A 25,573-nucleotide genomic window follows, 5' to 3' on the forward strand; every position below is an offset into this window, starting at 1 on the left:
AGGGGTCTCACTCGCTGGCGCCAGTGGCGTCATGGTGATGTGGGTGATGTGATGGAGGTGATGTGATGTTCGAGTTGAATTCTGTGGCGGGAGGTTCGCCGGGTGAGTTAGGTTGACTCTGGTCGTCGTATTCGTCAAATCTGTGCGCTGTGAATTTCGGAATTGTGTTCCTGTATTTGATGCCCGATAACTTCGGGCAGTTCCGTTGCCCGATGTTAAATTGCCAACTTCGGCCCTCAAAACATACATTCTGGTAATCACCTCGCAGAACGGCCCCGCGACCTTGATTTGTTGTTGATGCTCGATGTTTCTGCTCCGGGTTTCAGAAGCGTCGAAAAAGCGCTCCCAATGGCGCCGTCCCGCGGCGGTTCAGAGGGCTCACAGCCAATCGACGCCCACATAGCCGCCCAAACGGGCAGCAGGGGTCTCTTGTCAGCGCTTTCCTTGCCACTAACGTTTCAGACCGGCTGCTGTCTCTGAACTGGCAGGTGCGGGCCACATGCCAAGAAGGGGTGCCAGTTGTCAAAGTTATGAACTTTTGTTCCAATTCCGCAACAATCGCTTCTCCCTGGTCCACCTCCTGGACCAGTCTCGAAGGCGATGCCGCTTCACAAGGGTTGGGTGACTGGTCGATCTGGGAACTCCCGTTCGGCGGGTGCTGTGTTCGCCTATCAAAGCATGGATCTGAGTGGGTTTCCCTCCCTCGCAGCAATGGATCTGTTCCGATTATGTGGGTGCCGTGCGTTGTTCGAGGCTCTTCCGCGGCATCGGGTTGCCCTGGACTCCTGGAGTCGAGCAAGGGCTCCCTCCACCACGCGCTGCCATCTCCATTTCGTTTCAGATACCCGCGCCGGGTTCTCTGCCATGCTTTCTTTCCGGCTTTATCTCTCCTAGCACCCCCCCCTGCTCCCTTCTTTCTTCTGTTTATGCCTCTTTTTTGGCACCTTTTTTCCTTCAATTCGCTTCTTAATGCCCCTTTCCTGCGTTTTGGCTGGTGCCAATTCGTGACCTCGTCCTCGAGTTCTACTGAGACTTGAGCGAGACACCCGGGCTTCTTCCCCTTTGAGGGGCTTTTTTCTCTTTTGTCCCGCCTTTCCATTCGTTCCAGGTTGATCCTCGGCCGTGTTGTTATGAGACGTTGACTGTCTTCATTTCCTAATTCTCCTTCGCTTTTACTATTTCGCCGGCTTCGACGACATTTTTTACCGAACTTCAGGGGCAACTATTGAGTGGGGGATATTGGGCATCAAGGAACAGAACCAGCGAATTTGGTCGCTAGATAGGGGAGGCAGGACGACCGGAGCATTACTTGGTTGGAGAAGGACAAATAACCCGACTCGCCGACGGCACACACAATCGGAATCGAAGCAACTACCAGGTGTTAGACGGAGATGAGGGGACTCGCTAGGGCCTTCCTGACCGGGGCGCTCCTCGCCAGCGGAGCTTTGGGCCTGGACGTTCTCGAAACGGTCGGGTTCAGCTCTTGCAACACGAACGCTAGCGTTTCGGTGCAGAGGGCGAACATCAGGTACAACAACGACAACAAGACGGTTTCGTTCGACGTGGCAGGGACCAGCAACCGGGTACAGAATGTGACGGCCGTTCTCAACGTCACGGCATATGGCCAAGATATATACTCCAACACCTTCGATCCCTGCGCTGAAGGCACATTTGTGCAGCAGCTCTGTCCTGGTATGTCTCATACCGTGGTTAATACGTGCAGGACTGACCGATCTAGTGCCCGCCGGCAGCTTCTCCGCAAAGGGGTCTCAGCAGATTCCCGCAGAGTTTGCAGACCTGGTCCCCGCGATTGCCTTCCAAGTCCCGGATATCGCAGCCATGGCCACCTTGCAGCTCCGATCGAGTGAATCTGGCGAGAGGGTGGCCTGCATCCAGTCTCAGGTGTCCAACGGCAAGACGACCAGCGTGCCTGCCGTCTCGTACGTGGCCGCCGGCGTGGCGGGAGCAGCGCTGGTACTTGGAGGCGTCTCGGCAGCGGGAGCCGCGTTTGCGGGAGGCAGCGCCGCAGCCGGCGGAGGCTCAGCGGCGGGCGGCATGGGCACCATCAGTCCAAGCTTTACCGAGGTGTTGGGATGGTTCCAGGGTATGGCCATGAACGGCATGATGTCGGTCGCCTATCCTGAAGTGTACCGGAGCTTCGCCAAAAACTTCGGCTTCTCGGCCGGCTTGATCCCCTGGACGCAGCTCCAGGTGTCCATTGACAGCTTTCGCGCTTCCACAGGAGGCAATCTGACGGAGAATAGCGTTGATTTTCTGAGGAACGCAACTCTCGTATTCGATAGCCCCTCGCAGACGGCCGGGCAGGGCTCGCTCAAGCGAGCAATTCACCAATTCGTGCATCTTGCCACCCGACAAATCGAGACAAGCATCAACGGCACGGTTGACGAGACGACCGAGCAGAACGGTGCGTCGGAAACCGTCCGCGTTGCGGTCTCGGGTATCCAGGGCTATGTGGAGCAGCTGAGCATTCCGTCGGGCAACACCTTCATGACAATTCTTCTTGTGGTAGCCATCGTCATTGCGGCGATTGTGGTGGGAGTTCTGTTGGTCAAAGTCATCCTGGAATTCTGGGCTCTGTTCGGCAGCTTCCCCAAGGCGCTGGCGGGCTTCCGCAAGCACTACTGGGGCTCCATCGCGCGCGCCATCACTTCTCTGATTATGCTGTTGTACGGCGTTTGGGTGCTGTACTGCGTCTTCCAGTTCACCCAGGGAGACTCGTGGGCCGCCAAGGTGCTGGCTGGTGTTACTCTGTTCGTGTTCACCGCCGTCCTGGCTTACTTCTGCTGGAAGATTTGGAGCACGGCACGCAAGCTCAAGAAGGCCGAGGGCGACGCCGGTTCCCTGTACGACGACAAGGACATCTGGGTCAAGTACAGCCTTTTTTATGAGTCGTACCGCCGCGATTACTGGTGGATCTTCCTGCCCACCATCATCTACATGCTCGCCAAGGGCTGCATTATCGCGGGAGCAGACGGCCACGGCATGATACAAGCGAGTGCGCAGCTCATCGTCGAGGGCATCATGCTGATCCTTCTCTTATGGAGCCGCCCGTACGAGCGCCGCTCGAGCAACATTATCAACGTCACCATCCAGGTGGTGCGCGTCCTGTCGGTGGTGTGCATCCTGGTGTTTGTGGAGGAGTTTGGTGTCGCCCAGACGACGAAGACGGTTACCGGCGTGGTCCTCATCGCGGTTCAATCCGCCTTGACGGGCATCCTGGCCATCCTCATCGCGTGGAACGCCATCAACGCCTGCTGCAAGCAGAACCCGCACCGCAAGCGCCGCAAGGAGATGGGTAAGTCCTAGCCCCTTCTGTTTATGGTCCCAACAACCAAAACTAACAAAGCCACAGAAAAAGTCCAGCAGCGTGACACGCTCACCCCGCTCGACGCGCGCAACTCGCTCCTGCTCGACCGCACCAAGACGGGCGAGTCGGACGTCTCATCGTCCCTCTCCATCTCCAAGACGGGCTTCGCTCCACTCGTCTCGGTCAGGACGGAGAAAACCGCCGCCGCGGACGCCGCCCGCGCGACCTCTCCGGAACGGTACAGCGGCCCTGCCGACGACAACGGCAACGGCAGGCTGTCATCAAACCCCATGTTTGCGCCGCGCGCCCCGAGCGGCGGGTCCTTCAGGGCGCTCACGCCGAACACGAACGCCCCCGTGGGTATGGCGGTGTCGGGTCCCCCCGGGGGGCCAGGGATGATGAATCCGAGTCGGGAGAATCTGGTCATGGGGGCTGCTCCCCTTGGTGGTATGAACGGTGGTGGTGGGACCATGCGGCAGCCGACGTTGCCGAACCTGGGAGATGGGTATGGGGGTTTCGGGGGGCAGCAGCCGCGGGCGCAGGGTGGGTATTCTGCTGCTGCTGCTGCTGCTGCTGCACAGGGGCAGGGGCAGGGGCAAGGGGGAGGGTATGGGGGTTATGGTGGTTATGGTGGTTATGGGGGACCGTATGGGAGATATTGAGTGGGTGGGGTGAGTGGTGGTTGGATGTTCGGTTTGTGTTTGAGCGTGGCATAGATTTGTTGATAGCGAGGGGTTGGAACTGCATATATGTAACAATAGCTTATCCTAAAGATGTATTATAACTATACCTACTTATGAACATATGAAGCAAGACTTAGAGGCCAGATGGAAGAGTGTAATCAAATATATGTGAATATAGGACTGAGCAACGCATATTCTTCTTTTTCCTCCGAACAGTCACCCACTCGTTGAGGCTATGTGTGGGAATTCCGAGTGCACACTGTGCTCCTCCCCGACCCCTCCAGGCCGTTCAACTGCGACTGCCCCATTGCCCCTGAAACTGAGGGGCGGCACAGTGGGAGATGTGACATTGGCCGCCCAATGACCTCACACCCGTCAGTTGTTGGGCCCTCAACTCCATTTCAACATCACCAACTCTACCGAGTCTGACAGCTCCCACAACTACATATCTCAATTCATCTGGATTTTGTGTGTTTTGCTCCATTTTTGCCATAGAATTTTCGAATACTCACCACTACATTCCCCGCCTCATATTCTGGCCCGAACTCAACCCGAGACGAGACGAGACTCATGGCCAGCCTTGTTCATTAACCCCCCCATCATTCTCCCTTTGACGGCCCACAGATCATGAGTGACCTCCAAAAGAAGTGGGCCAAAGCAAAGATCACTAGCTCCATGCACACCATGCCGCCACCGCCGCTCCCCGGCTTCAACGAGCTCGACGAGGACCGTTACAGCAGCACGGGTTATGTGCCCAACACTCCTCAAGACGACGACTCGTCCTCTGCGTCCTCCATGTCGTCCACGGGTACTGTCATTCCCTCGCCGGGGAGGGCATTGTTTGCTCGACCACAGGGGTACATCCCCTTGTCATACATCCCATACATCCCATACGTCCTACTACATACCTCATCAACCTCGACAATTGGAAATTCCCAAGTCTAATGCGTGTTCTAGATTCGCTGGCCGTTCCCTCGACCCGATCCCATGGACAACCTATTTTGAGCGCGAGTTGTTCCTCCCGGCGCCCGACGGCTCTATCACTTATCACGCCTACCTGACTTCTCCGGCGCCTTCCTCCGGCCCGGGCAAACCGGGTGGCCCGCTGTTTGTCACGCACCACGGCGCCGGCAGCTCAGGCTTGTCCTTTGCCGTGCTAGGGGCCGAGATCAGGAAGCGTCTTCCCGCCGCGGGGATCCTGTCGCTTGACGCGAGGGGGCATGGGTTGACTACCACTTCGTCCAAGTCACCGAGCGAGGAGGAAGGGGACGGGAAGGACGACACGGCAGATCTCTCGCTCACCACTCTCGCGTCTGATCTGCTGGCCGTGCTGACCCTCACCCAGTCCGCCATGCACTGGCCCTCGCTGCCGCCCATCCTCCTAGTAGGCCACTCCCTCGGCGGCGCGGTAGTAACCGAGTTCGCCTCCGTGCTCCTCCCCCGCACAAAACCCACCCCCACACCCGCTCCTACCACAACAACAGCAACAACCATCCCCCCAACAACCACCAAACTCCTTTCCACAACCACCCCCTTCCCCGTCACATCCAACCCCATCACCACCAACCCCGCCAGCAGCAGCACCAACCCCATCAGTAGTACTATTGACCTCCTCGGCTACGCCGTCCTCGACGTCGTCGAGGGGTCCGCCATGGACGCCCTGCAGAGCATGCACGCCTACCTGGCGACGCGGCCCGGCGGGTTCGAGACGCTGCGCGACGCCGTCGACTGGCACGTGCGGTCGCGCACTGTGCGGAATGCCGTCAGTGCCAGGGCGAGCGTGCCCGGGTTGTTGGTCTGTCGTGAATCGGGGGAGGTGCCGGCGGGAGGGCCGGCGGCGAAGCCGGGGTTGTTGTTGTTGGAGGGCGTTGAGGAGGGGGTTGGGTTGGGTATTGCGGAGGGGATGGAGGGGGTTGAGGGTGAGGGTGGGGGTAGTGATGGAGAAGGGATTGGGAAGGGGGACGTGGGTGGGAGTGGGAGTGTGGTTAGGACTGCGGTTGGGAGTGAGACGGGGACTGGGCCTGCTACTAGGACTGGAACCGAAACTGGGCCTGGCATCGTACGCAAAAACGGAAAGGGGAGCAAACCCTGGCGATGGCGGACCGACCTGGCCAAGACGCAGCCCTTTTGGGAGGGCTGGTTCACCGGCCTCAGCAAGAAGTTCCTCGCGGGACGGGGCGGCAAGATGCTGCTGCTTGCTGGGACGGACAGGCTAGACACCGAGTTAACTATCGGCCAGATGCAGGGTTTGTTCACCCCTCTTCTCTCAAACCCAATACGAGGGACGACTTACTGACTGCAACAGGCAAGTATGCGCTGCAGGTGTTCCCCGAGGCCGGGCACTTTATCCACGAGGACCTCCCCGAGAAGACGGCGATTGCCCTGGTCGACTTCCACCGGCGGAACGACAGGGGCGCGCTGGTGCTGCCGCCCAAGGTGTCCGACCTGCTCGCGCAAGGGAAGAGGGTATGAGTTGTTGGCTAAAGGGGGTGAGTGTATTCGGTGGTCCTGAGCTGGGTTGGATGATACATATGGTTGGTTCGTACACAAGTTGAAGATACCAGTGACATAATATCGACGTGATAATTCTGCGCATTGCAAAACGGAGAGTTGATTTATATGGGTGTCCATCTAGTCCACCCGCCTCGCACACCAGGATATCATGCCAACCACAACCTTCAAATGCCATTTATGCCCGTACGCCAGCCAATCGCTATATGCCAAAAATCAATGGGACACTTATCATACCGCAACAGACGCCGGCGCCGCAGCGGACACCGGCTCCGTCACCTCCGGCCTCTTCGCTGGCTCCTCCTTCACATCCTCCCTCTTCCGCTTCTTCGACTCCTGGCCGTTCTGCTGGCCCTTGTTCTTATTCTTCTTCTTCGGCTCGGGCTGGACCGCAAACTCGCCCAGCCCCAGCACCCGGTCTGTCGCCCGCGCCATCTCCCTCATCCCCTCGTGCCCGAGCGTGTCGACGTACTCGACGTACGACCGGCAAGCGTGCAGCCCCCTGTACACGGACGCCTTGCCGGGCACCATCTGCGCCAGCAGGAACTTGGTGTTGGCCATCTTGTTCTCCACCTCCATCGCGTACCGCAGGTACTTCTCCGTCGTCTCCTGCCACGTCGCCAGCCCCCCCGCGGCCCCGCTCCGGAAGCAGCTCGGGTTCTTCTCGGCGGCCGTCGCGATCATGGCCCCGTCCACGCCGAACTCGTCGACCAGCGCGTCCGCCTGGTCCCGGCTCTCGACGTCGCCGTTCATGAGGCAGGCCACGCCGGCCTCGTGGCACACCTCGCGCACCATGCGCAGCTGGCCGCGGATGGCGCGCTCGCGCGGCCGCATGGGCGTGGTGCGGCAGTGGACGGTCAGGCCCGTGATTCCCGTGCGCACGAGGCGGCGCACGAGCGCCTCGGTCTCGGCGGCGGTCTCGAGCAGGCGGATCTTGACGCTGACGCCGAGGCCGCAGGCCGGCGTGACCTCGCGCACCAGGGCCTCGAGGATCCCCGCGAGCTTCTCGGGCGTGCGCAGCAGCGCCGCGCCCATCCCGCCCGTCACGCTGAACGGCTTCGGGCACCCCGCGTTCACGTCGATGCCCGCCACGTCGGCCGCCACGAACCGCGCCGCCGCCACCGCCCGCCCCGCGTCCGACGTGCCCAGCTGGAACACCAGCTTGCCCTTCTCGCGCGCCGGGTCCAGTCGGTAGATGACCGACTCCGCCACGCCGCCGTCGTTGCCGTTGTTTTGCGTGTGGGTCGGGCTGTAGGAGTGGGAGGCCTGGCGCGTGTACTCGACCATGTTCGTGCGCGGGTTGATGCGGCGCACGGCGCCAATGAGGGAGTGGTCGACCGTTTCGGGGCCTAAGGGGGGTTTGGGTGCGGCGGTTAGTTGAGTTTGGTGACTTGGGGGAATTGGCCGGGGGAGGGGAGGGGAAGGAAAGGGAAGGGAAGGAAACGAACCCCAGACTAGGTCGGCACCGTAGTGCAGCGCGAGGAGGCGCGAGGGAAGTTCGCCGGAGCGAACCATAGGTGCGAGGACTAGTTTCCCCCGGTAGTCGACGCCGCGGGGTGGGATAGGGACACGCGGGAAGGTCGTTGGGGCGGGGGTTGTGGTGGGAGTTGGGACAGTTGATGGCGAATTGGTTGTCGTAGCAGAGGCTACTGCTGCTGCTTCCTCGGTAGTCGCCATTGTGCCGATGCTTCGAAGTCCACGCAGAAAGCGGGCGGTTCGAAACATCCCAAAAGGTAGGTTGAGGGACGGCGATGGTGGGGGTCGAGTCAAAATTACGAGGTATGCAGTAATCTGTACCAATGGCGCATGCAAAGGTGGGATGGATTTCGGTATTGCGACCAAAGAAATTCAATCGAAATTCTTATCTTATCGGAAGCCCGCAACGGGCAGCCAAACCCTTCTTGGTGGACTCGGTGGAGTGGTCAGCCCTAACCCTCTTCCTTTAACACCCAAACCCCCCAAGACCCCTTTTCCCCTTTCCACATGGCAGTGGATGTCAACGTTAAAAGTGGGTGTGGCCAAGTTTTATCTGTTGCGTTGATCGGTTTGTAATACTGAACCCAACTCTTCGATGTTTCCGTTTTTATCCTATTCGCTCATGCCAAATGTCATGCTTGAAACGGGATCCTTTCACATGCTCTCTCTCCCAAGTCCCAACTCCCTGCTGCCCACACGCATACCCTTACCCGTACCCATGCCCGGATCCTGCGGTCGAGGCTGGACGAGAAGCGACCAGGTAGCCCAACACCGGGAAAGGCCGCAGAGCAATAGCGCACCTATTAACGTGATCCGAGTTTCCTTCCCCGCGTTGCGTCATGGCACCGAGCCCCGCGCCGTTCCCTGGACGTCGCAGCGGATGCACTCGTGGTCCTGAGGGCGAATGGAGAAGTGTTCAGAAACGTGGCATGGCGGTGGGCCGTAGGAAGCATTGGCGTCAGACGCGGCAAACAACAAATCCCGACTCCATGGCATGGATCGCCGGTGAATGTCTCATCACGAGACGGTTGAACTGTGGCCGTGTTACCTCGAGCGGCGTTTCCGATGCACTTGTCGCGCTAGCAAAGCTTGATCGGAGAAATGATTTCATACAGGCCCGAAAGTCAGAGAAGTTGGGGGGTCGAGGGCGCTGTCAGCCAAATCCCGAAGTCGTCGCCGAGCATGTCGGCTGAGAGAAACCAAGAGCCGTTGCCCGGTGCCGGCAGTCCGACTTGGCAAAGCCATTTCACCGCCGGCCAAGCCTTCCCCGGTCCCGATGCCCAATCCGGCGTGTTCTGCGCTCCAGCCCAGAAGTCCGTCTGGCCGGGGCTTGCCGGGTATCGTGGTCGACGAAGCCGACACAGACCCGGTCGGCTGCCTCACCGCGCAAGGCGGTGACCGAGTCGCTGCTCGAGCGTCAGCGGGCAGAGACACATAGTTAATGACGCCGAGGGCTTTGCATATCTTGTCTCTCCCGTCGGGGCCAGAACGGGAGCCCAGGCGGCGGTATTCCGTCGAGCATGTCCCTTCATCAAAACATCAAACATTCCAAGGCCAATCTCTCCATGGTTGGGCTCAAAAGCCCAGAGCAAGGCGCTGATCGCAGTGAGCCTGACCCGCTCTTTTAGGGTCCTGGAGTTGTCCCATGTCCGTGGTTTGAGTGGGGTGCCAGTGTCTGATCGTGAAGTGCACAGACAAGAGCCGACAGTGGGAGTGACAGTGCGCGGTGCGCGGTGAGAGACAAGGAAAGGGGGGGTTGAGGCAAAAAGAAATCCGCCGGCTTGCCGAGATCCCCAAGAGATCTCACCTACTTCGTACACAGTATCTGCGAGACCTTCCGTCCCAGGATGAAGCCTGTTAGTCTGCCAGAAAACACGAAGTAAAAGGGGTCGCTTTGGGAGCCGTATGGCTGGTCCGGCGACTGCCGTTCTATCTCCTTGGACCCTTGAACGGACCCTGATATGGGTGGATGGGCAGAGAGAGCGGGTTCGTTGTCGACTCCCCAGTTCGGAAATGCCTTCGCTACCTTGGCAGCCCGCTTCAGGTGACCGCGGGAAAGCGGTTTCATCTTCGATAGGCAGAGAAAAAGAAAACCCAGAAATCTCAAAAATCCGGGGTGTCGACCGGGGTCGTCAGCCCATCGAACTGGACCCGGTCTCTGGCCCGAAATTCCATTCCACCCCCGTCGATACCTTCGGCGGTGCGTGGGCGCATATCACAATCCGTCACGGGGAACTGGACATGGAAGAGCTGCTGAAAGTGAAACTGCGGGCATCCGGGTGGCGCTGCCGAACTCCTTCCTCCCAACGTCGATTGCCCCTCTGGCTCCCAACCCTGGAGAGTTATCTGTGACGTAAGTGGCTTGCTGCCATCGCTCGGCAGCCAGAATTAGTTTGTCTTTGTTGGTCCCAACAAGGGAAAGGAAAGGAGCTGAGTTGTTGGTGACGGCTTTTCCCGATTTCAAAATCAAAGAAAACGTGCAACTGACATGCCACGCAACCATTTGAAAGGAGGAGAAGGCTGAGAGAGGAAAGGTATGGCAACGAAAACCTGCAACTGCGACCGGACCCGAGTGAATCCCGCACTGTGCGATGGACTTTCTATCCAATCTCATCGCACATCTTGCGGCTCCCAGCCGATGAGCCGGCCTTGGTTTTGGCACGGCCCCGCAAGCACACTGGCCACCCGAGGAATCCCTTTTTCTGGATGCTCACTGGCCAGCTCCCCGCTCTGGAGCGCTGCCTTTCCCCTCTGACCGCCCGGCGAGGAAGAACTGGCTGGCGACTTTGACAGCTCGACAGACTAACATGTCCCGCCATGCCACACACCCCTTGCAATGGATGGCGGCTCAAAGGGGAGAGGGGGGGGCAAATGTCTTGTCCTCCGCTCCTTCGTACGGCTGGATGCATACCCAGTTAGCCGTTAGGGAGGTGAAAAGAAATGCCCAACTCATAGCGGTAGGTGCCCACGCGGTGGGGACACACTCGCTCATATCGGATTGAGTGTAACCACGCTCGAGCTGCAGCAAGGCGCGGGAGATCCGTCACACAAGTCACCGACCGTAACGAGCTGTCGTTTCTCTTAAAGGTAGGTTGGGAAACACGGGATGAGGTGTTTCTGCACACCCGTTGCCTCGCTCGGTTTGCTGCATCACCATGCCATGGCAGCAGCCGCTCCACCTGTACTGAGCATCCGACGCTGTCAGAACCCTGTCTTCAGCCCCGCAGTGGCGGTTAGGTACAGACGGTAGGAGAGACAGCGTCTGGATCCCATGGATGCAACTGGAAAGGCAGAGAGGCGAGCTTTTTCTCGGGCAGTGGAAGGAAGTGCTGGTTGCCTTGCTATTTGGAGCGGGGAAGGCACGCCTCGGACAGACAACAGCCCATGCCGCCGTTTGGGCTGCTTCCCACCCCGCGATTTGGCTGCCCCGCTGCCTGATGAAACCCGGATCGTTCTTCCATCTGATCATCTATGGCATGAGGTGGCACGCACTTCGGATGGGCACAAGGTACGGGGGATGGAATCGCCCGGAGGCGGATTGTAAACCATCTTGGTCCCCAGTGAAACGGTACCTGAAATTCCGTCCTGTTCGGAGCCTTCCATTATCAGGGTGTCAAGGCTCGGTTCACTAGGGCTCGAGTCAGAACGAAACGGGTCAGAACAACAACCGCCGCCTTCTCCCTGTTCCCGAACGCTGCAGGCCCTGCAGCTCACAAGCCCTCTAGAACGTTTCTCTCCCTGCGAGCCCCAGCGCAGAGTGCAATGCAACCACCACCACCACGCCCCGTTGGACGCATGTAAACCGATGTACAATAAACCCCAACATGCAGACAAAAACCGACCAGCATCCAGATTTCTAGACACCGCTAAGCACCAAAGGGGGCGGTGATGCAGCGAATTGGCAGCGGACCGCCGATCCATCCCCTCCTCGGCGCCCCTACGGGTCCTCCCCAGCAACTTCCCCATCCTCCCTCCTCCTCCTCCTCTCCCTGCAACCTTCAATCAACCCTCGAGGTGATCAAAGGCCGCTTGTCTGCTACCTCACGCGCTGCGATCCGGTCGAGCTCAGCGAGATCTCTGGTTTCTTTTTTTTTTTTTTAATCGTCATCCCGACTCGCTCTTCCATCCGATCTGCCCCCTTTCCGAAAACCGGGGCAGAGCGAGACGAGGGGGGCGAACAAAGCTCAGGGACGGCGCGTCTCCGCTTTCCTTTAGGGTCCCTGCGGATACGGGCGATTCGGCCTTTTCGCTTGCCTTTTCGCTTGGCTTTTCGCTCGCAGTTTTTGCGTCCTACGCCGCCAAGCACACCCCGACGCACCCTCCAGCGCGACCCGCCCACACCAGATCCGCCTCACAGCCAGCCATCTTGCAACCCATTCCGCCCTTTCCATCGTCCACAACCAGGCCGGTGCATCAAAACCGTCCGGAATCCCGTCGCGAGAGGCTCCCGCATGAAGACCCGCTTACTACGCCAAAGACGATAGTCATCCCGACACCGATCCGTTTCCCCCACCATCCGGTCGTGTTTCTTTTGTCAGTGCTGTTAACCGAGTCGCTCCCCCGCCCGCGGCGCTCACGCCGTCCACCGCCGCAATTATGAGCGGCGAGTCTTCGCTGGCAGTCGTCACTGCTGTCGTCAGATCTCTCGCGACCGATCCGACGACACCCCCTCCAGCGGTCTCCAATGCGTGTCCGAGCGTGAGGCTACCCGGTCCCGACAACGCTGAGAAGGTTGAACTCGAGCGGGAGCTTGCCGCCCTCGTACTCCGCGTTCAGCAGCTCGAGGCTAGGGCAAACTCGACCCCGACCCACGTCTTTCCCGACACCCCCAATGAGACCGCCGATACCATCTTCGCAGACGACAAGCCTCGCCTGAGGCCGAAATACCCCCCCGCCCTGCCGCGCAATGGATTCATCGACGAGGCCCTCGAGGGCCTGCGGGAGCATGTCGACGACCAGTCGAAGCTCCTCGACAGCCAGCGCCAGGAACTGGATGGCGTCAACGCTCAGTTGATCGAGCAGAAGCAGCTCCAGGAGAAGGCTCTGGCCATCATCGAGCAGGAGCGCGTGGCCACCCTGGAGCGTGAGCTGTGGAAGCATCAAAAGGCGAACGAGGCTTTCCAAAAGGCGCTGCGTGAGATCGGCGAGATCGTAACGGCCGTCGCCCGCGGTGACCTGTCCAAGAAGGTCCGCATGAACAGCGTGGAAATGGACCCCGAAATCACAACATTCAAGCGCACCATCAACACCATGATGGACCAGCTACAGGTCTTTTCTAGTGAAGTCTCCCGTGTCGCCCGCGAAGTCGGGACAGAAGGTATCCTCGGCGGTCAGGCTCAGATCGAGGGGGTCGATGGCACATGGAAGGAACTGACTGATAACGGTGCGTCTCGGTTTGGCTTCTGCCGTACCCTAGGGTCACCACCCCCCGTACTGACTTGGGCCTCATAGTGAACGTAATGGCGCAGAACCTCACGGACCAAGGTATGTCCTCCCTCGATGGATGGTGGTCTCGAGTGCCCGGCCCCAATAAACTAACCTCTCTCCGCAGTGCGCGAGATCGCATCCGTGACAACCGCTGTCGCACACGGTGACCTGACTAAGAAAATCGAACGCCCTGCCAAGGGCGAAATTCTCCAACTCCAACAAACTATCAACACTATGGTCGATCAACTCAGAACATTTGCCTCCGAAGTCACGCGCGTAGCCAGAGATGTCGGAACCGAGGGTATACTCGGTGGTCAAGCCGACGTCGAAGGGGTGCAGGGCATGTGGAACGAGCTAACAGTCAACGTGAACGCCATGGCGAACAATTTAACAACGCAAGTACGAGATATCATCAAAGTCACCACCGCCGTCGCCAAGGGCGACCTCACCCAGAAAGTCCAGGCCGAGTGCAGAGGCGAGATCTTTGAACTCAAGAAAACCATCAACTCCATGGTGGACCAGCTGCAGCAATTCGCACGCGAAGTCACCAAGATTGCTAGAGAAGTCGGAACCGAAGGAAGGCTGGGCGGTCAGGCTACCGTCCACGACGTCCAGGGGACGTGGAGGGATCTCACGGAAAATGTGAATGGTATGGCCATGAATTTAACGACCCAAGTGCGAGAGATCGCCAAGGTCACGACAGCCGTCGCCAGGGGCGACCTCACAAAAAAGATCGGGGTCGAGGTGCAGGGTGAAATCTTGGATCTGAAGAACACGATAAATACCATGGTTGACCGTCTGGGCACATTTGCTTTCGAGGTCAGCAAGGTCGCCAGAGAAGTCGGCACAGACGGCACCCTTGGTGGCCAAGCCCAAGTCGACAATGTCGAGGGCAAGTGGAAAGATCTTACCGAGAATGTCAACACCATGGCCAGGAACCTCACATCCCAGGTATGCCAAATAATCTTTGCCCCGGGTGTAGCCGTTTTTTCCCTCATACTAACCTAACCGCCCACCTCTCCAGGTGCGAGGTATATCCACCGTCACACAAGCCATTGCCAATGGCGACATGAGCCGCAAGATCGACGTCGAGGCCAAGGGAGAGATACTCATCCTAAAAGAGACGATCAACAACATGGTTGACCGACTGTCCATATTCTGCAACGAAGTGCAAAGAGTAGCCAAAGACGTCGGGGTCGACGGTATCATGGGCGGCCAAGCCGATGTGGCGGGCTTGAAGGGCAGGTGGAAAGAAATTACAACCGATGTGAACACCATGGCAAACAACTTAGTAAGTCGCTCCCATTGCGCCGCTTTCAGGATTGGTTGACTGACGGGGCCCTCCACAGACGGCTCAAGTGCGAGCATTCGGCGACATCACAAACGCCGCGACAGACGGTGACTTTACCAAACTTGTCGAAGTCGAAGCCTCGGGCGAGATGGACGAGCTCAAAAAGAAGATCAACCAGATGGTGTACAACCTCAGGGACAGTATTCAAAGAAATACGCAGGCCAGGGAGGCGGCCGAACTGGCCAACAAGACCAAGTCGGAGTTCCTTGCCAATATGTCGCACGAAATCCGAACGCCCATGAACGGCATCATCGGCATGACCCAGCTCACGCTCGACACGGATCTGACACAATACCAGAGAGAGATGCTCAACATTGTCAACTCGCTAGCGAACAGCTTGTTGACCATCATTGACGACATCCTGGATCTGTCCAAAATCGAGGCGAGGAGGATGGTCATCGAGGAGATCCCATACACCCTACGGGGCACCGTATTCAACGCCCTCAAGACGCTGGCCGTCAAGGCTAACGAGAAGTTCCTCGACCTCACATACCGCGTCGATAGCTCCGTGCCGGATCACGTCGTGGGTGACTCGTTCAGGTTACGTCAGATCATCCTGAACTTGGTGGGCAACGCTATCAAATTCACCGAGCACGGCGAGGTCAGCCTCACCATCCAGAAGGCATCAGCCGTGCAGTCCGGGAGTATGGGAGAGTATGCCATCGAGTTCATCGTGGCCGACACCGGTATCGGCATCCCATCGGATAAGCTAGACTTGATCTTCGATACCTTCCAGCAGGCCGACGGCTCCATGACGCGCAAGTTTGGCGGCACCGGGTTAGGTTTGTCCATCTCGAAGAGGCTCGTCAACTTGATGGGCGGCGATGTCTGGGTCAAGAGCGAGTACGGCAAGGGCAGCAAGTTCTACTTCACCTGTATCGTCCGCCTGGCCAACGAGGAGATCGCCTTCATCTCCAAACAGCTCAGTCCGTACAAGGGCCACCAGGTGCTCTTCATCGACAAGGGGAGAACCGGGCACGGCGGCGATATCGCCAAGATGCTCGGAGGCCTAGGCCTGCTCCCCATCGTTGTCGAGTCGGAGAAGAACAAGGCGCTCGACAAGGTGCGTGGCCAAGGGACGGCTCCCTACGACGTCATCATTGTCGACTCCATCGAGGATGCCCGGAGACTGCGCTCGGTCGACGACTTCAAGTATCTCCCAATCGTCCTCCTGGCGCCGGTGGTCCACGTGTCACTTAAGTCGTGCCTGGATCTGGGGATTACCTCCTACATGACAACGCCGTGCAAACTGATCGATCTCGGCAACGGAATGGTGCCCGCTCTGGAGAACAGGGCCACCCCATCATTGGCGGATAATACCCGCTCGTTTGAGATTCTGTTGGCCGAAGACAACACGGTGAACCAGCGTCTTGCCGTCAAAATCCTGGAGAAGTACCACCACGTAGTCACCGTGGTAGGAAACGGCAAGGAGGCCGTTGACGCCGTCAAGCGCAAGAAGTTTGACGTTATCCTAATGGACGTTCAGATGCCAATTATGGTAAGCTTTCCCCGCTCAGTATCAAACCAACTCTCTGGTCACTAACATTGCACAGGGTGGGTTCGAAGCCACAGGAAAGATCCGCGAGTACGAGCGCAGCCTAGGCAGCCAACGTACACCCATCATCGCCCTCACGGCGCACGCTATGATGGGCGATCGAGAGAAGTGCATCCAGGCGCAGATGGACGAGTACCTGTCCAAGCCGCTGCAGCAAAACCATCTCATCCAGACAATTCTCAAGTGCGCAACCCTCGGGGGCCAGCTGCTCGAGAAGAACCGGGAACGGGAACTCGCACGCACCGCCGACACCGCGACAAGTGGCCGGCGCGATAACCCCGCGCTCGCCGCCGCGTACCAGTCGGCGGCTGCCACCAACAACGCCTCCCGGCCGGCACTCTCGACACGGGCTATCACAACCGCAGAGATCGACAGCCCCTCGCTGGTAACGGCGGACCAGGAAGATCCCATAACTCGGTCACGTACCAGCCTCTCGGAACCTAACATTCACGCAGCGTAAAACTCACCTCCTGTGGGCATGGTTTCGTTGCCGCGGTATTAGCCACACTCCCGAGGGCTCACAGCACTTGGGTTGAGACAGCGTACCACGCGCAATTTTGCCTTGCCTACTTTGGCGTGGATCGTTGCTGCTTCTGTTTTGCCGCATCATGCATGCGGCCCGGCTTCGGCTTCAGATGTCGGTTTTGCGTTGGTTGGTTGCTGGGTTCGGTCTGGTCTGCTCTGGTCTTGGGTTCCGGGTTTGGGTCTGGCTTGGTCTGGTCTGGGGTGTTTAACTTTGTTTTGCTTGGTTGCTATTTTTGCTGCTCAGCCTGTGGGAGGGGGGGGATGGGGGTTGGGGTGGGGGTTGGCCGTGCTATTTTGTTCGCACGTCGGTGGTGGTTTCGTCTCACATCTGGTCCCATTATCTTTTTTACCTTTTCTTTTTTTTTCCCCGCGCGCGCGTCACGCCTACCTCTGGCACCCCTGACTGGACTGATCCTGTCTTTATGTTTCGTAACTGTCGTTGCATGTGATACCTACAGCTGGTTAGAAACGTCTCACTTGTTTCGTTGATCGTCTTTGGGGCTGCTTTGACTCGGCTTCCGTCTTGCTGATTTTGGCTTGGCTGTTGTCGATGATGCTTGTGTGTTTCCCCTCGTCGGCGCCGAGTTCGTCCTGCTTCCCGGTCGCCGCCGTCGTCGTCGTCGTCCTTCGGGTTTAACGCGCGAGCAGTGCCTTCTCATCCTCGTCGTTGCCTGATGATGTGGTGTGACGGGCAGTTAGTTGAGCTAACTGCGTGCGGATAGAAGAATGCAACAAAGCAAGTGGACATTTCGATACCTTGTTTCCTTATCGGATGCGCAAGCAAAGGAGGGTGAGGAAGGGAAAGGGAGTTAGCTTGGGTCGTGGTGATTGTTGGTCAAAGTCATATATCATATTCAGTTGTTTTCGGGCAGGCGAATATAAACGTATACGTTTTACAACCCCACGCGACTTCGAACCGTCCTTCCCTCGTATCTATGTGCCAGCCAGCATCAACGTGTGGTTGTGTTGCCAGACGTCGATTTTGGAGTTGGCGTTCGTGAAACCCACACCGGGTGCATCTAGGGGGGTTTCACGTTCTATGTATGTACAGTAGTACATGGAAGGGGGTGCATAAAACCATACCGTCACATGTTCCCTGCCTCCCCCCTTCGTCCCAACCCAAGAACGCGCTTCCATTTTTGTTCTTCTGCTTCCGCTAGCCTCCGGGCGCTGACGCTAATCCGAACTTCAGATTAAATAAACGTTAAAACAACTACCCGGGAGCGGGTTTATCATGCTTCAGTTAGCCGAGAGTCCCTATCGGGCTTCAATGAAAGTTATTTCCGTCACTTGGTCGGTTGCTGTTGGGTAACTCCCTCCAGCTCCATGTTTGGTTGGCGATTCATGTTAAGGGGTTGAGGAGGTGAAGGTTTTCCCCGTCTGCTCAGTTCAGGGGAGGGCAAGTGGATATGACGGTGCGGTTGACTTCCGTTCTCGTACTGATGATTTTATCTAACCAGCTACAGGATGGATGATGAGAGCGTCGTATTTACTTTGATTTCGGGGAGACCATATCCTTGATCGTTGCGGTGGATGGTAGATGACTTGCCGGTTGTATGTACTCAACTCCTAAACTTAGCTCCAACAAGTTGAAGGAAACCACAGTGTCCCGCTTCTCTTGTATTCCTATTTGATCCCTATATGATCCCTGTACAAGCCTCCATGTTGCTCTCTATCTGCGTCCAAGACCCAGTCCACCACTGGGGAAAGTAGCCTGATTGCTTGCTCGATCCCTCCCTCTCTCGCTCTGCTTTACCCACAAATGCTGACACCCGCCATATCCTCACATGATACATAGTCAAAAAGCTTCAGGGAAAACGTCCAAAAAAGCCCACACCGCTCAAGGGTATCCAAAGATGATGCATATAAACAAGGTAGATGTACGACAAGGTAAATAGGAGTTGTAGATATGACAAAACACCGCGATGGCCCGTTACAAAATCGATGTTAATGCATGCGGCGATCGACGATTTCACCCGCTTGTAGCAATGCGCTCATGCCGTCAAAATTTGGAATCTGCTTCCCTTGCGGCGGTACTCCGGTGGCAGGTAGCTGAGGCTTTTGTGTTTGTGGGGGGAAGCCTTGGGTGTGTTGGTGCCCGTTGACTGGAGGGCGATCATGGGGGAGGGACGGGGGATGGTGGCGGTAACCTTGACTGGATGTCAGCGAAGGGTTGTCAGGTATTTTAAATTACTAGGACACGCACCGTTGGTTACGGGAAGACCAGCTGTACTGTTTGGGGCTTGGTGTACGAGCGGAGGCTTTGGGTCGGGGTGGTAGGGGTAGTTGTGATGTGAAAGTTGTTGTTGGTTGTGGAATGTGGGCTCTTGCTTAGATGTTAAGAGGGCGTGTATCGGTAAGGAGCCGTCGGCCTGGGGCCGAGAATGGCTAAAGGATGACGGTTCCGAGGAGGAATTCCCGCCATAAGCGTGACCATTCCCATTAGTTAGTGGCGCTGAACGAGCATCAAGGCCTGTTTGGCCGAGCGGAAGGCCCGAGCTGCCACCAATGCGGGTTATGGGGAAAGGATAGCCGTTGGGTTCGCTCGGAGGCCGCATTCCGGGGAGTCCTTGTCGGTCGAACACATCGGAGAGAGACGGGAGGAGGTGCTTGCGCGCGCCCAACTGCTCCCGGATTTGATCGTCTCCCTGGCTGGAATGGCGAGGTCCAAGTAGCGACGGGTGGTCCCTCGAATCGGGGTTGAAGGTTGGTGAGCGAGGTTCCGAGTGGCTTTCGGCGGGGGAGAGCAGGGACTCCTCGGGGGATGTGATGGACGTCGAGGGGGCCAATGAACCTGTGTACTGAGAATCGCTCGTGGACGCAATAGACTCGACCCTTTGCCGAGCGATAGGCGGCTCGCTTCCCTTGCGGCTATCTGCGCCACTCCCGCTCCTGCTCGTCCTCGTCAGAGCCGAGCTGGGGCTGGCTCGACCTTGGCCGCCAGACTCGGAGAGCCTGGCTCTTTTCGAGGCATCCTTGTCTGCAACGCCCGGAAGTCTGTTAAAACAGCGTCGACGATAAAACGGTTCTGATACTCAACTCGCACACACCTTGAGACGGAGAGGCGTGCTTGGCCTTGAACTCCTGGAGATAAGACATGTACTTTCTGTACTCGGGCGTCTTCTTGTACTCGGAGAGGTCGCTCAAGTACTTGTCCTTGATGGCTTGGGCCTGCGACTCGAAGGGCTCCTTTTCGGCCGAGGTCAGGTTTTGCCAGTTCTCGCCAACAAGTTTAGCTATCTCGGTAAAGCTAAGGTTGCGACCCTTGAGCTCTTCGCGCATCTCTTTAATGCAGGGCCAAAAATCAGCGACCGTCCGACAGGCAGCAGAGGGGCGACCATGCGTGGCTTACTGTTGGAAAAGAGGACATAGGCCGAAGGAGGGCGTTCCGGTGCATTCTCATCCGGCTGATCACCAAGTCAGCGCTGAATCCCTACTATTGCAGATCCCAACATTGCGAGAGGTAGGGCGAACCTTTGGATGCCGCCGGTACTTCCTCTTTGCGACGGTGACGCCGGTCGTCTCCCGGCACTCCGCCGCCGGTGCTTCGGTGCCGGTCGCATCCTGGAGTTTGAGCTCCTCGGCGGATGACTGGGTCGGCGACACTAGGGATGCCTCGGGTGCGATTCCGCGCGAGTTGGCGATCCGCCTCTGAAGTTTCTGTGGGTCACTCCCGTCAGCAAAACGTGATCCGTCCGGGCGCGCGCGCGCCGGCCTTTGCGATGCCGGATGCTGCTGTGGCGCGTGGAGTACTGAGAAGGACTCGTACCCGTCGATGGCCCAGCTTCACCCCCAATGCATCGCTGCGGAAGAAAACCCAGTCAGCCTGAAATCCCGGCCTCTCTCTCATTCTGGCACCCCAGACGCCGCCTCTCACGTACAGGTCAGATTCGGTAATGTCCAGGATGGTTTCCCAAGTGTCAAATCCCTGTTGGAGGAACACATCGAGATACTGGGCGATGCCCAACTCCTCCAGAATGGTCCCCAGTAATTGACTCATCTGGACCGGTGCCCGAGTCGCGTTTCTCGATCGACCGTTATGCGCCGGGTCCAAGGACCAAGACCGTGGTTTGCCGGGATGGTGCGCTCCCACGGCCGGGTGGTTTCAGCGCCCGGAAATACCGAAATACCAAACTGACGGGCGCTCCTTCCAAGTAACTGCACAATTCTCTCTCTTTTTAGACGAATGGTCCGGCGACTATCGGGCCTGCTGTTCCCGGGTGTGGCGCCTCTCGTTGTTCGGCTGATTCGCAAATGCGCAGGCTGGCTATAGCGTCTTTCCGCGGCGTGGCAGTTACAGTGCGTGCGGTATCCTCGGAACCCGGGAGACGTGTGCGCGACGGGAGATGGCAATCTTGAGGGACCAGAGTCGAGCTTCGAAGTGCAGTCGGCGTGTCGGTCTGGCTGGACAGTTTTGGTGAAAAGGAAGCCGGGGTGGGGGAGGTTTAGCAGACGTTGTTAAGAGCGGCGAAGGCAGGGGAATTCTGTGGAGGGAGTCAATTCCAAGGTCAAGAGACAAATTCGCTTATGCCATGGCATTTCTGTCATCGGAAGCTGGGGGTTTTGGCCTGGTGGGGTGGAAGTCCCCAAGTTCGCGATGACATGCCGAATTGCACGGGAAGAAGCAGAGGTGGGACGGCGGAATCGAGATGGCCAGGGTCCCATGATGATGGATTGAATGGCTATTGGGAGAGGGTACTTACACGGAACAGGGGCAAGTCTCCTGCTTGAATGGGGAACGGGCTCGACGGGGTCTGGCTTTGGTGTAACGGGAACCGGCTCGCGTCTGGCCGGGAGGGATGCTGGAGTGGGCAAATGCCTGGGCGGCGTGAAATTAAAACGGGGACATGGGCCAGTGCCCGGGTCTAGACTCTGGTTCGCTGGGTCAGGCGAAGTGAAGGGCTCTGGCTGTTCTGTGTCTGGGGTTGTGTTGGGTTGCTGGTCTGCATGTCAGGACCGGCTCGAGGCAATCAGCCCCGGATCGAGGTGCAGGCGTCAACTGAATTCCGGATCTACGAGCGCGGTTGGGTGCCGTTGACTTGGGCTTGCCATGGAGCGTGGAGCCGAGGCCCTGCTCCGCACCTCGTATGCCTTTGTTGTGTACACTGGAGAAATCGGAGCGATGCGAATGCTTGTCCGAGAAACAAGCCTGGCACGGCTTGGTACGGAACTGCGGTTGGAAAACAGGAGATCGCCGAAGTACCCGGAAGTCGCCCGTCCTCTGAGCAGCCGAGTTTTCTTGGGATCGTGATCGTTTGAGCCGATCGACGACGTGTTCTCCGTTGCTAAGAATATACGCCTGGCAAGCCTGGCAAGCCTGGCTCTCCTCTCCTCGCATCCACTGAGCACTCTCGCTCGACCTGGGCTTTGGCTTTCGGCCTCTTTTCTTTTTTCCCCTCGCCGGCGGTGGTGTGGACAGCAAGCAATCCTACGAGTTCGCCGTCGGATATGTTTCAAAGTCCGGTTTCGCCCCGTGGGCAACAACAATCGTGCAACCGATGAATAGCGAGCGATGAGAATGCCGATGAGAATGGCGATCGATACATGAAGGGTTCCTCTTTACAGGCTGGTTCTGCCTGAACAGCATTCCGGAACTGTCTTAACAATCAGGGACGAGTTCCAGGCTGTCATTGGCAGGGGACCAACAGTCGCCTTGGGAACGGCGAACAACAATGCCATGATGGCACCGATGGGTATGGGGAATGAGCCACGAAATGGAAAGCGAACAGGGACAGGACAGGGAGAGGCATCTCGATCCCATCGAATCGAGCAGGCACATGTAAAAAACGTACGACTTTTATAAACGTACGACTTTTATGGGCTGCAGGCGCCATTGGGCCAATGGAAAGCGCCTTACCCGCCGCTTTCCCGAATCTAGCAAGGCCACCGCCGCAAAGCGGTGCAGGTATGATCCCCGTGAGCCAATCCCCACGTTTCTTCTGTGGATGTTCGGGCGTGTTCGGCAGCTGCCTTGAGGCGGTTTCGATGGAATGACTGAGCCCGCCTCTGTGGCTCGGACGTGGCAAAGAGGCCTGGCGTGAAACTTGAATTGTGAGAATTGATCACGTTTGTCTTTTTCACATGCCGTAGACCGCTTTGGAAACAAAGCTGGTCGATGGAGCCGCTTGGCCTGCTAGCTGTTCTTGTTGGTGTTGCGCGGGGAGCCGGGCCCGAGGGTTGTGGCGGGTTGCGGTTCTCGGCGATGAACCACCGATGGTTTTGGAGCCCGCCCATCATCGACATTTTGGCCTGCAATCGACAATCCGGCGGACCACGATGCCACTCTCACCCTGGCCGCACGCATTCTGCTGTCCCTCCCAATACAATCCACGCAGACGATCAGGGATCCAGTTACATGCACCATGTACATACATGGTGGGCATGTCAACGGAAAGTGCATTCTCGATGAGATGCCAAAGTTCGATGCCCTTGTGCCCTCAGAATATTTTCGAGCACCGCGGATGGCTGCCCGGCACTGCGTGAATGGAAAATGGGTTGAGCGGAGCCGGGGAGATGCGGAATTACACAAATACCATCAACTCCGGTGGAGTTTAGAAAAAAAAAAAAATAAGGCAGAGAACAAAAGCCGCGCCACCCGTCCGCCTCGCTTTGAGATTTGCCGGTTCAGCGCTTATGGGATTTCCGATTTTAGCATGCTTGTGCCATCTGGTCATGAGTTCGTTCTTGGGGTCCCGCGAGTGGAACGAACCGGCAGGGAAGGGTGCTTCGTCCCAATTGGCTAAGACATCGGAACCTCTTGGAGCTTGGAGGTCGGTCGAGGGCCTAGACCCTTCATGCCTTCTCTCTCACGTCACCGTCCTCGGACACACCCTGATGCTTGGTCGCATGGCGAGAGCACCAGACGACGACCGGTCAAAACAAGCTTAATTATTGCAGGACCGACAGTCCGGATACCCTACCTTGGGAGCTTGGCCGCTTTTTTTTATTTGTTTTCTTTTTCTTGTTTTTTGCCGTGGCATTACCGACAACCGCATTTGCGGAAGGGAAGCCGAGGGACAACTTGCGGCGCCGAACAGGTGGAGTTACCAGCGCCTGGGAAACGGGATTGGGAGCTCAGGCAGGTTACAGCCGCTTGCTTCCCAAGCCGCTGGAGAGCTTCGCCGCAGCCGTCACGCGTTTCGTTCGTTTCGGTTGGTACGGCGTGCGCACCGGTCGCTCGTTACTGGCTCATTCAGCTCCTTCTCGATCGAAAACTACGCTCTTCTCACTACCTAGTTAATCTGTCCACTCCTGAGACTCTGTATACCTCAGTTTAGAGAAGCTTGCGGGAAGAACAATAAACGCGAATCATATCCACCTATCTCCCGTCGACAACGCACATGGCACCACCATCCAACCCCCCCAAGTCCCAACAGGGTGAGAGTCCCTCGGGTAGCGGGAAAAACGAAGCATCATCTCCGCATGACCCGCCGGCGCCATCACCGTCCTCATCGTCGGTCAACGATAATCTAGCCCAGGTAAGTTAAACCAAGCAGCACCTTCCCTGCCACGTACCCGACCCTCGGGTCCGCCTCTCGGGGGCACCCGCCCGTTCTTCTTCCAGCTTCTTCAGCCCTGTCTCTCTCTCTGTCTCTCTCTCTCTCTCTCTCTCGTGTCCCGTCCACTCGTCGCTGACGTTACCGTCCCTGTGGTCTAGGCCCTCAAAGACCTTGCAAGGTATGATGCTTCTCTCCCCCCACCCCCTGCCCCAAAGCCACGATTCGGAGGGTTTCGAGACTGCAGCAGCCACCGCCAGTGGTGCGATTTTGGGTGATTTGCCCAAGAATGGTAACCCTCTCTTCTCACTCCATCGGGTCACACTTCTCACCGCTTCAAGAAGCCAGAGACGGTATTGGGACCCGCCCCGACCACTTGCAGCAAGTTGGACCCGGGTCGGCGGGCACCCCTATTCCGGATGCAGGGGATGTTGCAGCAGCAGGACCCTGAAAAAAGGACCCTGAAAAAAAGGGGACGCCTACGAGCTCAACAAACCTGCAGGGCCCGCCAGCGCTTCACGGTGCCACTGCCGCCCTTTCCCCAAAACTCCCCTCCCCGCATGGCATTGGCATGTGCGCTGTTCAGCCGCGCGACGGAATGGGACGGGCAGAAGCAAAGCTGCAGCCCGAGTGGTAGCGCCTACCCATTTTCAGCCCCATTTTCCTCCCGTGTTTTCTTTTTCTCTTATTAGCGCTCCCCTCTCCCGTGTACCGAAGAGCTTCGGCAGCAACCCCGAGGGAAGCTGTTGAGGTGGGGGTGATGGAAGAAAAACGCAGATCCGGGGAGGCGGACTACCCGCCGCCGTTGCCATGCCATGCCATGTCATGCACCATCCACGCAGGCATACTACGACACCATACACGCATATAACGCATCCACACATACCTACACACACAACACATACACATACATTACCCATACACACATGAACATACCTGTAACCAACTAACATGTCCAACTCGCACGGGAACAGGGGAGAGCAGACGGCCAGCACGCTCGAGGCGAACCTGACCAACCTGGAGGGCAAGCTAGACGAGATACTCGCCTCGTTTGGCGTCTCCGAGGCCGACCTCGACGCTCTTGACGAGCAGGAGAAGTCGCAGAGTAGCGGCGTGAAGGGCGCAACGGGCGGTGCTGAGAACGGCGGCGCGGGCGAGGATAAGAAGGGGGGTGCGTGAGGCCGGTCCTGACAATGGACGGTACTGTCGCAGGGGCGTGGG

At 57.8% G+C, this 25,573-nt stretch overlaps 5 protein-coding genes across 5 annotated transcripts; 3 read left to right on the forward strand and 2 right to left on the reverse strand.

Annotated features, from left to right (window-relative positions):
• The first annotated feature begins 1,245 nt into the window (after positions 1 to 1,245).
• B0H64DRAFT_448612 (uncharacterized protein) lies at positions 1,246 to 4,192 on the forward strand. The gene is made up of 4 exons (XM_062807056.1): positions 1,246 to 1,692; positions 1,739 to 3,316; positions 3,374 to 3,871; positions 3,929 to 4,192. The coding sequence occupies exons 1-4, from the start codon at positions 1,392 to 1,394 to the stop codon at positions 3,988 to 3,990; spliced, it is 2,439 nt and encodes an 812-aa protein (XP_062663894.1). The 5' UTR covers positions 1,246 to 1,391; the 3' UTR covers positions 3,991 to 4,192.
• Positions 4,193 to 5,064: 872 nt separating this feature from the next.
• On the reverse strand, positions 5,065 to 8,199 carry B0H64DRAFT_314457 (uncharacterized protein; the record flags this gene model as incomplete). The annotated part of the gene is made up of 5 exons (XM_062800204.1): positions 5,065 to 5,480; positions 6,115 to 6,209; positions 6,370 to 6,491; positions 6,766 to 7,871; positions 7,971 to 8,199. The coding sequence occupies 5 exons, from the start codon at positions 8,197 to 8,199 to the stop codon at positions 5,065 to 5,067; spliced, it is 1,968 nt and encodes a 655-aa protein (XP_062663895.1).
• A 4,080-nt stretch (positions 8,200 to 12,279) lies between these two features.
• Positions 12,280 to 17,118, forward strand: B0H64DRAFT_14194 (uncharacterized protein). Its single transcript, XM_062798282.1, has 6 exons — positions 12,280 to 13,381; positions 13,450 to 13,482; positions 13,550 to 14,376; positions 14,450 to 14,716; positions 14,775 to 16,274; positions 16,330 to 17,118. The coding sequence occupies exons 1-6, from the start codon at positions 12,595 to 12,597 to the stop codon at positions 16,789 to 16,791; spliced, it is 3,876 nt and encodes a 1,291-aa protein (XP_062663896.1). The 5' UTR covers positions 12,280 to 12,594; the 3' UTR covers positions 16,792 to 17,118.
• Positions 17,119 to 18,356: 1,238 nt separating this feature from the next.
• B0H64DRAFT_14206 (uncharacterized protein) lies at positions 18,357 to 21,189 on the reverse strand. Its single transcript, XM_062798284.1, has 7 exons — positions 20,738 to 21,189; positions 20,626 to 20,659; positions 20,331 to 20,516; positions 20,209 to 20,263; positions 19,907 to 20,140; positions 19,063 to 19,836; positions 18,357 to 19,006 (listed from the first exon to the last, which is right to left on the reverse strand). Exons 1-7 carry the CDS (start codon positions 20,854 to 20,856, stop codon positions 18,804 to 18,806), a joined length of 1,605 nt encoding a protein of 534 aa, XP_062663897.1. The 5' UTR covers positions 20,857 to 21,189; the 3' UTR covers positions 18,357 to 18,803.
• Positions 21,190 to 24,196: 3,007 nt separating this feature from the next.
• Positions 24,197 to 25,531, forward strand: B0H64DRAFT_437554 (uncharacterized protein; the record flags this gene model as incomplete). The annotated part of the gene is made up of 3 exons (XM_062806266.1): positions 24,197 to 24,334; positions 24,514 to 24,533; positions 25,327 to 25,531. The coding sequence occupies 3 exons, from the start codon at positions 24,197 to 24,199 to the stop codon at positions 25,529 to 25,531; spliced, it is 363 nt and encodes a 120-aa protein (XP_062663898.1).
• Between the last annotated feature and the right edge of the window lie 42 nt (positions 25,532 to 25,573).

Source organism: Chaetomium fimeti, assembly GCF_033439085.1.
Source record: "Chaetomium fimeti strain CBS 168.71 chromosome Unknown B0H64scaffold_1, whole genome shotgun sequence".
Classification (NCBI taxonomy): domain Eukaryota; kingdom Fungi; phylum Ascomycota; class Sordariomycetes; order Sordariales; family Chaetomiaceae; genus Chaetomium; species Chaetomium fimeti.

Excerpts from the sequence above, each read along its gene's own strand:
- B0H64DRAFT_14206 (XM_062798284.1), bottom strand. The coding sequence starts at position 20,856 with ATGAGTCAATTACTGGGGACCATTCTGGAGGAGTTGGGCATCGCCCAG. Across the intron at positions 20,660-20,737 it reads GACATTACCGAATCTGACCT|CGATGCATTGGGGGTGAAGC; the intron begins GTACGTGAGAGG and ends TTTCTTCCGCAG. Across the intron at positions 19,837-19,906 it reads GCACGCCTCTCCGTCTCAAG|ACAAGGATGCCTCGAAAAGA; the intron begins GTGTGTGCGAGT and ends CGGGCGTTGCAG.
- B0H64DRAFT_448612 (XM_062807056.1), top strand. The coding sequence starts at position 1,392 with ATGAGGGGACTCGCTAGGGCCTTCCTGACCGGGGCGCTCCTCGCCAGC. Across the intron at positions 1,693-1,738 it reads TGTGCAGCAGCTCTGTCCTG|TGCCCGCCGGCAGCTTCTCC; the intron begins GTATGTCTCATA and ends TGACCGATCTAG. Across the intron at positions 3,872-3,928 it reads GCAGCAGCCGCGGGCGCAGG|GGGGAGGGTATGGGGGTTAT; the intron begins GTGGGTATTCTG and ends GGCAGGGGCAAG.
- B0H64DRAFT_14194 (XM_062798282.1), top strand. The coding sequence starts at position 12,595 with ATGAGCGGCGAGTCTTCGCTGGCAGTCGTCACTGCTGTCGTCAGATCT. Across the intron at positions 13,483-13,549 it reads GCAGAACCTCACGGACCAAG|TGCGCGAGATCGCATCCGTG; the intron begins GTATGTCCTCCC and ends CTCTCTCCGCAG. Across the intron at positions 14,377-14,449 it reads CCAGGAACCTCACATCCCAG|GTGCGAGGTATATCCACCGT; the intron begins GTATGCCAAATA and ends CCACCTCTCCAG.